Source organism: Triticum dicoccoides, chromosome 1A (assembly GCF_002162155.2).
Source record: "Triticum dicoccoides isolate Atlit2015 ecotype Zavitan chromosome 1A, WEW_v2.0, whole genome shotgun sequence".
Taxonomy (NCBI): domain Eukaryota; kingdom Viridiplantae; phylum Streptophyta; class Magnoliopsida; order Poales; family Poaceae; genus Triticum; species Triticum dicoccoides.
In genome coordinates this window covers 520,346,249-520,355,652 of record NC_041380.1, presented here as the reverse complement: position 1 = coordinate 520,355,652, position 9,404 = coordinate 520,346,249, and the positions used below count along the sequence as shown (strand labels likewise).

General features: G+C 44.5%; 2 protein-coding genes across 2 annotated transcripts in view; one reads left to right on the top strand and one right to left on the bottom strand.

The window, feature by feature from the left end:
• Positions 1 to 1,040: 1,040 nt before the first annotated feature.
• On the top strand, positions 1,041 to 1,910 carry LOC119354433 (ethylene-responsive transcription factor ABI4-like). Its single transcript, XM_037621161.1, has one exon. The coding sequence runs from the start codon at positions 1,041 to 1,043 to the stop codon at positions 1,605 to 1,607; it is 567 nt and encodes a 188-aa protein (XP_037477058.1). The 3' UTR covers positions 1,608 to 1,910.
• A 676-nt stretch (positions 1,911 to 2,586) lies between these two features.
• LOC119285331 (structural maintenance of chromosomes protein 4-like) overlaps positions 2,587 to 9,404 on the bottom strand; it is an 11,068-nt gene continuing 4,250 nt past the window's right edge. Inside the window, exons 11-28 of the mRNA XM_037564578.1 lie at positions 9,240 to 9,370; positions 8,784 to 8,936; positions 8,475 to 8,664; positions 7,512 to 7,645; positions 7,245 to 7,403; positions 6,692 to 6,997; positions 6,434 to 6,610; positions 6,177 to 6,260; positions 5,854 to 6,063; positions 5,679 to 5,768; positions 5,440 to 5,561; positions 5,191 to 5,346; positions 5,005 to 5,112; positions 4,869 to 4,929; positions 4,426 to 4,560; positions 3,306 to 3,393; positions 3,163 to 3,235; positions 2,587 to 2,995 (exon numbers count right to left, since the gene is read on the bottom strand). Coding sequence (XP_037420475.1) covers positions 2,851 to 2,995; positions 3,163 to 3,235; positions 3,306 to 3,393; positions 4,426 to 4,560; positions 4,869 to 4,929; positions 5,005 to 5,112; positions 5,191 to 5,346; positions 5,440 to 5,561; positions 5,679 to 5,768; positions 5,854 to 6,063; positions 6,177 to 6,260; positions 6,434 to 6,610; positions 6,692 to 6,997; positions 7,245 to 7,403; positions 7,512 to 7,645; positions 8,475 to 8,664; positions 8,784 to 8,936; positions 9,240 to 9,370 — 2,522 coding nt within the window. The 3' untranslated portion in view covers positions 2,587 to 2,850. The remainder of the gene's footprint in view (positions 2,996 to 3,162; positions 3,236 to 3,305; positions 3,394 to 4,425; positions 4,561 to 4,868; positions 4,930 to 5,004; positions 5,113 to 5,190; positions 5,347 to 5,439; positions 5,562 to 5,678; positions 5,769 to 5,853; positions 6,064 to 6,176; positions 6,261 to 6,433; positions 6,611 to 6,691; positions 6,998 to 7,244; positions 7,404 to 7,511; positions 7,646 to 8,474; positions 8,665 to 8,783; positions 8,937 to 9,239; positions 9,371 to 9,404) is intronic.

Genomic DNA, 9,404 nt, shown 5'->3' with positions numbered 1-9,404 from the left:
CGCGTCGCCACGCTACTGCAGGCAGGCAGGCAGGCAGGCAGGAAGCATGGCCCTCGGCTCAGCTCGGCTCGCGCGTTCCCGATGCGGTGTCTCCCCCGCTCCTGCTGCCGCGGCCGCAGCAGGTCGCCATGCCAGTTCCCGAGAACGACTCGCCAAAGCGAATGCCCCCGCCCCGCACCCCACGAGAAACGAATCAGGCAACGACGCCCGCCCCGCGCGGCTCGAGCCCCAAACCTCGGCGCGGCGAGCCGGGCCCCGCCGCCGTCTGTGCCCCCCGGCCCACGTCGCCGTGCGCCGCTCGCACCTCCACCTGGTCTGCCCGGGGGCGCACGCGCATCCCGGGGCCACACGGGGTCAAAAGGCCTCGCGGCACGTACGTACCATCACCACCTGGCCGGCGAAGGGGCTGCACCGGCCGTACAGCGCGACGTAGTACGTGACACAACGTAACGTGCAGGCCGCTTTGCCCGGCCGCGCACGGCAGCGCGGCGCAGGGGCAGTGGGTGGCGTAGGCCGGCTACGGCCGCGCGCTGGGTACGGCGGGATGGGGAGGACGGGACGGGACGGGACGGGACGGGGGCGGGCGCATGATGGATGGTGTAGGGCTTGCGTCACGGCGGCAGGGGGCTGGCAGGGTGCAGTGCAGGGCGGCAGGGCCCCGCGCAGCGTCAAATCGCGCGGCGGCTGGGGCGGAGGCGCCGCACCGCACGAGGCCCGGTCAGCGACAGCCTCCCCCCTCCCTCAAACCCCCCGACGCCTACCCTACCCGCGGTGCCCCAGAGGCCTACTCTACGCCGCTAGCGCCACTGTGCCTCCCCACTTCACGAGGCGCGCCATAGCCATGCCGTAGCATAGCATAGAGTAGGCAGCGAGGGTGACCGAGCTCAAGCTCACGCTGCGTGCCCATCCCGGCCTCCTGGCCTGCCGCTCCGTATAAGAGCCACCACTCGCCAGCCAGGGTTCTTCGGAGAAACTCCACCGCACTCGCCAGCCATACTGTGAAGCGAGCGAGCGAGAGAGGGAGAGGGAGAGGCGGCGTCATGCAAATGCTGCCGGAGGCGAGGGGGCACCACCGGAGCGGCGGCGGCGTCGGAGGCGGCGGTGCCGGGGCGGGAGGGAGGGCGGACGCGGCGGCGCAGGGGCACTACCGCGGGGTGCGGAAGCGGCCGTGGGGCCGGTACGCGGCGGAGATCCGCGATCCGTGGAAGAAGACGCGGGTGTGGCTCGGCACCTACGACACCGCCGTCGACGCCGCGCTCGCCTACGACCGCGCCGCCGTCGCGCTGCGCGGGCCCAAGGCCAGGACCAACTTCGCCGGCGGCCACCTCGCCCCGCACCAGCAGCAGCAGCAGGCGTGCCTCCTGCGTCCCCGGCCGCCGGCGCGGCCCTTCGGCGGCCGCCTCGACGTCGCCCACCCGTCCCCCTGGCACTTCGTCTACTTCCCGTCCAGGCTGCAGGAGTTCCTCGCGCAGCCGCTGCCGGCGCATGACGGGAGGAGGGACGCCGCCCCGTCGCTGCCGTCCACGCTGCTGGAGCTCCGGACGGGGCCCAGCAGCTGCCCCCAGTTCGACCTCAACGAGCCGCCGTCACTGATGTTTGGGTCGTGATCTCTTTCGCCGCGCAACGGTGTAGAGCTCCAGCTTCCAAGTGTAGGATCATGGTAGGTACTACGTACGTAGTGAGCATGTAGAGGTAAGTTAGCGGGGTGGAGGAGAAGACTCGTCCGTGTGCTGTGTACATATACTGCTCTGCCATTTTAGCAAAATTTCACCTTGTGTCGCCTTGGCTGGTGTTCGTTCTTGCTGATCTCTTGCAGTTCTGGCCTCCCTTGGTGGTGTCTCTTTGCAAGACACTTTAACCCGAGACTTGCGAAATGCTGTAAAAAGCGACTCACTTGAGTTTTTAGTGTTCGTGCGGTATCCCATGGAATGGACATGGTTTCCTCAGTCGCATGTGCCCCAGGTGCTCGTCCGTGAGCCCAAGCGTACGTGCACGAATGCGTCAGTTTTTTTTTTCGAGCAGACGAATGCGTCGGTTTTGGCTGTACAGAGGTTGTTAACCACAGCGTCATTGCGTTTATAAATTGTTCCTGCCGCAGTACGCCCTAATGGAGCACGCAACGTATAAGTTTATAAGCGAAACGTCCAACTATTTCAAGTTAATGATCCTTGTGCTGCATTTTCTGTAATGATATGTGAGAAATGATGTTGAGATTATTGTTATTTTATGTTTTAGGATTACTGTTATTGTTATTCGGTTGTCTAGAAGTTGTAGAAACTATGACCGGTACAATTCCAATTACTCTTCAGTTTCAATGCGCTATGTCAGAACTTGCTCCAAAGAATAAAGCTTCCTAGTGCAGAAGGATATACACAAAGAATTATCACCTTCAAGGCTAACAAAACGATACAAGTTAGTAGTAACTTGAAAGTCACGCAAGCAACATTACATTTTTTTTTTGACAGGCAACATTACATTTCTAATAGTGTAACAATTGGTTATTTACATAAACGTGTCTAACCATACCTCGTATCATTCTGACAGAACCAGAGTGTTTGTTCTGAAAGACACATCAGGGCATACCAGGATTACAAAGTTTCTTGCTTGAACAATAGGTTCCATTGGGAACCAATAAAATATTAGCAATTCACATTCAGTTAGGCCTACATACATCAAATACCTTAAGTTACCAAATGTTCTAACCTCGTCCTGTCATTCTTATTCTTACATGGCATAAAACCATCTTAGCAGTACAATAAAGCTTGATGCCGAAGGAACCTCGGTTCCATGATGGCACAGCAGAAGATTACATTGAGATGAAACTCCACCATGCAGACTACTAGACTACCTTCATGCTCTCGGCGAAGCTTCGAGGGTTGTTGGTTTCGTGCCCTCGGCAAAGCTTCCAGGGTTGATAGTTATACTCTTGGTGCAATTATCAGTCTTGTAGATGCCAACCAGCCTATCAGCTAGTTCAAACATGTTGTTTCTGAGACTGCAGAAAGGGTGACAGACATAAGTAATATAATCTATCAAATGTGAAAGGAACAGAGCCTAATAACAAAGCGTTTACAACCTCTACAGGATTTTCAAGCTTGAGTACAAGATATAAAATCAAAGAGAGAAGGTAAATTTGAGAGAAGTGAGCTGAAACAAACATACCTAATAATAATGAACTGGGCATCCTTGGTACGATCTTTCACATAATGTCCGACAATGGATACATTCTTAAAATCTGCAAACAGGAGTTTCATTAGCCCATTTGACATGTCAGATTATTAGTTCAAGAAGGTAACAAGGCTTACCCAATGCTGCATCTATCTCGTCCATAACATACAATGGAGTTGGTTTATAATGGTGAAGAGCAAACACTAGAGCCAGGGAGCTAAGCGTCTGTACGACAACAAATGTTTCAATAGGTATATACCCAAAAGAGTAACATTATCATGAGAAATGTTTGCAGTCCATGTAAGTATGTAACATGTAGATTGCACAACAAAAGAGTACATGTAAGGGATGTATACATTTTATACAATATCAAACATAACTAATCAAGTTGCGAATTTCATGCAGTCTGCAAAATATGCAATGGTGGTATCGCTGTGTAACGCGAGGCAAGTCATAAACAGGTAAAAAAGTAAGATGTGCATACTAGCACAGTAGCACCTTAGCACTTGATTGAATGGGATAAAAGGGCTAGGGGCATGTTGTTCCTGCCAACCATCCCTGCCAAAGAATTGGCTTAGCAAATTTTTTGGCAGAGTACTTCATCCTTTGTTGGCCAAAATTTTGGCACAGTTTGTGTAGGAAACAGCAAAGGGTTCAAACTCCAAAGCCAACGGAATTTTGGAAACACAGCAGGCAGTATATTTGCCATCAAGGTTTGTGAGTTGGTGGCATGAGCCAAATCACATCACAGCTAATTTTTTACTCTATAATCAAATATATATTATGCACTACGATATCTTAAGTATGAATGTACAGCCATTTTAACCAGGAAACCAATTCAAACATAAGTACATAGTGTTATATTTTAAATTTGAATTAAAAATCTCATTGTGCATCTTCGGAAAAGGTTGTGGATTTGATGGAGGCTAACTCAAGTGCCTGGTCTGCTAAATGAGGGAACACAACTTCTCTGAAACATCTTTATATCCCAATCTGAAGTGTGAGAGCTAGAAAGTATCTCAATTACAAAATAAGCAATAATGCAGTACGACATTTCTGATATCTTTATGGTGGCCTCAATTTTTCATGTGGTGTCATTGGTAAAGCCCATCATTAGGTATTAGGAAAACAATGAGCAATATGCACCTATTATTATTAATTTATAATAATGACTTTCTGATTGATATCTTTATTCATAAACATAATGATAAAAGAGCTTAACTTTCTAACATTCTATAAGTGTGGAAAAAGAAATACCTTCTCGCCACCAGATAGGTTGGCAATGTTCTTCCAGCTTTTCTTGGGAGGCCTTACGCTGAAAACAACACCTTCTGAAAATGGATCCAACGAATCAACAAGTTCCAGCTCCGCATCTCCTCCAAGTGTAATCATCTAAAACCACAAGATAATATGTTGGAATCATTTCAGTATCTTCAAAAATAAGCATCAATGTAGTGAACATATCGTTGTTCCACCAATGAAGTCATATACTTAGTCACCAGGCCTGCTTTCTTCTACTCCGCCTTTCAGAATTGTTGATTCACAAGAAATGTGTACGAGGAAAGCACTGATTATAATTGTTAAATTTCAGTTCATAGGGGCAGTTACAGTCTAATCAAATCAATTCTTGGATTATGTGTCAAGTTTGTCAAATGGTGATAGAGTTTGTGAAATTACATGCTTGTTATACATATTCATACCTGGTACATCTCTTTCAGTTTCAGAGAGATCAAGTTGAACCCTGCCATGAACTCATCTAACCTGCAATAATATATATTGCATGTAACATGCCAAATCAGCAAATACTCTTATTAAAAACGAAATCAAAACCAGTACCTTCTCTTCCTCAGTCCATCATATAGCTTCTTAAGATCATCACGCTCCTGAGTGGTAGCATTTAGTTCATCAACACGTTCGCCATATAAACGAGCCTTCGTGCGATACCTGATTCGACCAAAGATAAGCAATGAATACATTGATGGGCAAAGGTTCTGTCAATAGGTATAGAGCATTAGTCCATACTCTGCTATTGAATCCAGATTTGGACTCGAGTCTTTAATCTGCGCTTCCAGCAATGCCACCATCTCCATGGCTTTTTTCAGGTCACACATTTCATTGAGATGCTCATCGCTAAGTGTTTCTTTAAGTTTCTCAGGATCAATCGCATCCTTCTGGAGTCTGATGACGAAAAAAAACATATCCTCATTTGAAAACAGCAAGAAAACATGCATGATTCATAAAGTAACTGAAAAATATAGCATTTGCACATACTGATCCATGTGTTTGGCAAGATTTGTCTGAATGTCAGCTAGCCTTTTCTTATATGCCTTCACCTTCATTTCCCACTCCTTGGCAAGCTTTTTTGTATCTTGCAGTTTGTACTCTGCATCAACCTGTTTTTACACATAAACAGTTCATGTTTTCTTGCATAAAAGTTCAGTTCGTTAAAACTTACAAGTCATCGTGACCAAGTTCATGAAAGTATAATAGGATCTAAATTAATGAGAGACCTCAGTGGCTCTTAGTTCATCCACCACTTTCTTTGTTTTATTGTAGTCTTCCTTTGTCTTGTCAAGCTCCTCTTTATGGGTGTCCATCATCTACAAGTCAAAACTGGATTAACATTACCCTTCCAAATATGCAACCCAGTCAAGGTCCAGGCTGTAGAGCAACATAACTAACTACCTCCTGGGTCTTCTTATAATCTTCTTGAACCAGAAAAGCCTTCTTCTCAATCTCTTTGAAAACGGACATTAACTTCTCCTTTTGAGCAAGCAGATTTTCCATTTCTTTTTTGGCCTCCTCAACACCCTTGGCTAACTTTTTCATCAACTTTTCACATGTAGTTATTTTAACTTTGTGGCGATTGATGTCTGAGCTAGTTTTGTCAAGTTCCTGATGTTTGAAGCACGAAATCATAAACGTCAGAGTAAGAGAAACACACACACACACACACACACACACGCTCACCCCAGAGAAAAGAAATAAACATGGAAGAATGTGCTTACAGATTGGATTTTTTCTACTTTTGCCTTCTGATCCTTGAGCACCTGCCCCCCTGCATTTTCAATTTTCTGCTGAAGTTCTGAAGCCTGTTGTAAATTCAACCAAACTCGAGTTACGGTTAATGTAATAGAGACTGTATTTATAACAACAATGCTACAAGAAATTGGAACATAGCATCCAACTGGGAGAGGCCGAAATTTTAAGAGTGTTTAACATTTTTTTGGCAAAATGAGACTTCAAGGTTTGTATAGGCACTTGCCTGATCTTTGAGCTTGCTAGAACTCTTCTCAAGCTTCTTTAGTGCAACTTGTTCATTAGAAATAAGGTCATCCAGCTCTTTCATTCTGCTGATCTCATCATCTTTGGGATTTGCTGCGGCCTCCAGTGAATCTAGTCGCTTCTCATTGTAAGTGTATTGGGCATTCATACTCTCAACCTTGTACAGGAGGAATAAAGGTAAGGTGATCTCAACATAACAGAAAACTTGAAGAATAAGAAGAACATTTGTAGTTTATACCTCCTTTTTCGCTTTTGCCAGTTCCATCTCAAGTCGAGATTTAGCATCTTCCAGGGACCGGTAGCGTTTTTTAGCATCATTAATATTTTCACGCAGCCTGCTGAGTTGGTCAACAAGTTTGTTGAGATCATTTTCAGCATTCATAACAGCCTCTTCTGAAACACTTTCTCGGATGGATGTGCCCATCTTGCCACCTCGTGGTTTGCCGCCACCACCGCTCATGGTCCCAGACTTCTCAAAAAGTGCACCGTCGAGGGTAACTACCCGGCGAAACTCATTATCAGCAGTATATGCAATTCGAGTGGCCTGAAAACAAAAAACATATGCTTGCTGTTACTGCTTAAATGCAAGCAGCAGAAGGAGTGGTATTGCTTGGTAACAGAATATGGTATGTTCCTGAATAAATTAATTTTCAGTATGGCAGTTCCATGAAAATGCTAGGAAGCCAATTGTGATATAGTTTGAGAAACAAGCAAATAAGGCACATAATAAATGCAAGCAGCTAAGACATACACAAATAAACTAAGTGGAACAGACAAACTTCAAGCTTTACCTGATCAAGATCCTTTGCAACAACAGTATTGCCCAAGGTTGCAAAGAAAGCTAACTTCAGCTTCTCATCTTTAACCTTTACCAGATCAAAGAGGCGTGGAACTCCTTCAGGGGTTTTTACTTTTTCTTGTAGCTTACGAAGATGGTGTGCTTGCTTTTCCTGTAATGGTAAAATAACAAAATTATGCCTCTTGCAGTAAAACAAACAAGGTAAAGGTTTGAATACAGGTACACACAAAAACAAAAAGGAAACAAACTAGAGCATTACCAGTATCATAAAAGTAGCAATCCCAAGATTTCTTCTGCGTAATAGTTCAACACAAGCTTGGGCCGAATTTGTTGTTTCAACAACAATATAATCAAGTCCATGGCACGCTGTCGATATGGCAACATCATATTTTGCTGCAACACAATAGTTTATAAATTAAATGACATATAATTTAATAAATGTTCCCACAAGGATATTGTGTAAAATAGAATGCCGCCTCAGATTATAAACCATAGAAATTTCATAAATATTTGATGACCAGTGAGGACCACCTCAGTCCTACAATATGAGATTTGACTGTAAAGTACAGCACCAATAACATAGGATGCCGGAGACCGCAAAAACTAAAACTAATACGTAAAGTCAGAAGGTTCCAAACTTGGCAGATTTGTGGGCTTTGCGTATAAATACTGGCTTGAGAAACCTTGACCTATAACAGGCTAATACAAGCAAACAGCAAGGGGAAGTTTTTTTCATCAATGGTGTGTCATTTATAAAGCATTAACCCAATATAAATATTAGTTATCTTAATCAAAACCTCTGGTAAGAGTAAATGCACTTTCCATAGTCAGCAGTACCAAACGTTACAACTAGATTTCGCTAAATCATGCCGTTACAATACATTTTTAAAAAGGTGCAAGTGAGACACACAAAAAATTCCCATGTTAAATTAACTCATCAAGTTCATTTGTTCCATCAGATAACATTGGTCAAATGCTCAAAGCTATAATATCAAATTCATTGGTCGCAGTGGAAGTGTGGGGGCGGCGTCCCCATCACCTTGCTCATGTGCAAGCAAATGAGAATTTGTTTCCTGAGCAACAAAATCGAGATGTGTTTCCGAGCACTAAAAAGAGAACTCTTCAGCACTCAAATGTAGAAAATCAGCAGAGTCCAAGGTTGGAATAGTTTAACTGCATTCATTTAAAAGTCATTCGTCTATGGCTATGGTTTATATCTTACCATCAATTGCACCAAGATCACCTAGCCTTCCATAAATGCCTTCTATTTCCTTTGATTCTTTAGCTTGTAGAATTGCTTTCAAAACAGTGCCATGATTCTTCTCAGAATCCCTCGTCGATTTAATCTCCACAACTTTCTGCCTAGCTACTTGTTCAAGAGGAATTAGGGACTCCTCTTGTTTTAGGCATTCCTGTTACAGATTCCAAGTTAGAGATCCAGGATATCCCGGATCCTCGACCGCATAAGGCTGATGAACTTAATAGTTGAAGGGAGAAGAAATGACTCAGAACTGATATGAAGTGATTTTACCTGTTCAACTTCACGAGCTTCAGATGCTTCACTCTGATGTTTCTCTATTTTTCCTTCGAGCTCCGTAATAAATGTGTCCTTTGTTTTTATTTTTTCCTTGATGATTTCCATCTGGTTTTGGGCATCAGTTAATTCTGCTCGAGCTCCATCATGCTGAAAAGGTAACAAGGTTCATGTGAACTAACAAAGGTCAGAATATTATATATTTCCATTTTTGTGGAAAAAATCATAAAATAGGAACACAAAAAATCCTGGAGTCTGACTCCTGCAATGTGATGCTGAATAGTGAATACTTGTGTTCCCATAAGGCAGGTCCAAGTTGTGATGGCAAAACTGAAAACTGTGTTATTGGTAACAGGATTTCTTGCACTCAATGGAAGACATGTCCAAACTGGCAGCTAGGTGGTATTATCTTGTCTTCCCTGTTTAAAACATTACAAGGCAAGGATAGCTAACCTTCTGTTTCATTAATTTTTTCTCCCCAGATGCAACATCTAGCCTCCCTTTATGCTCAATAATTTGATTTTCCCATGGTTCAAGCTCAGTCCTTACTTGGGCAAGTTCAGCACGTAGCTTTTCAGTTTCCTCTGCAATTACAAAAAATGGGTATTAAGCAAAACA

What these genes read in the sequence shown, in the direction of transcription:
- LOC119354433 (XM_037621161.1), top strand. Translation starts at nt 1,041, where the DNA reads ATGCAAATGCTGCCGGAGGCGAGGGGGCACCACCGGAGCGGCGGCGGC.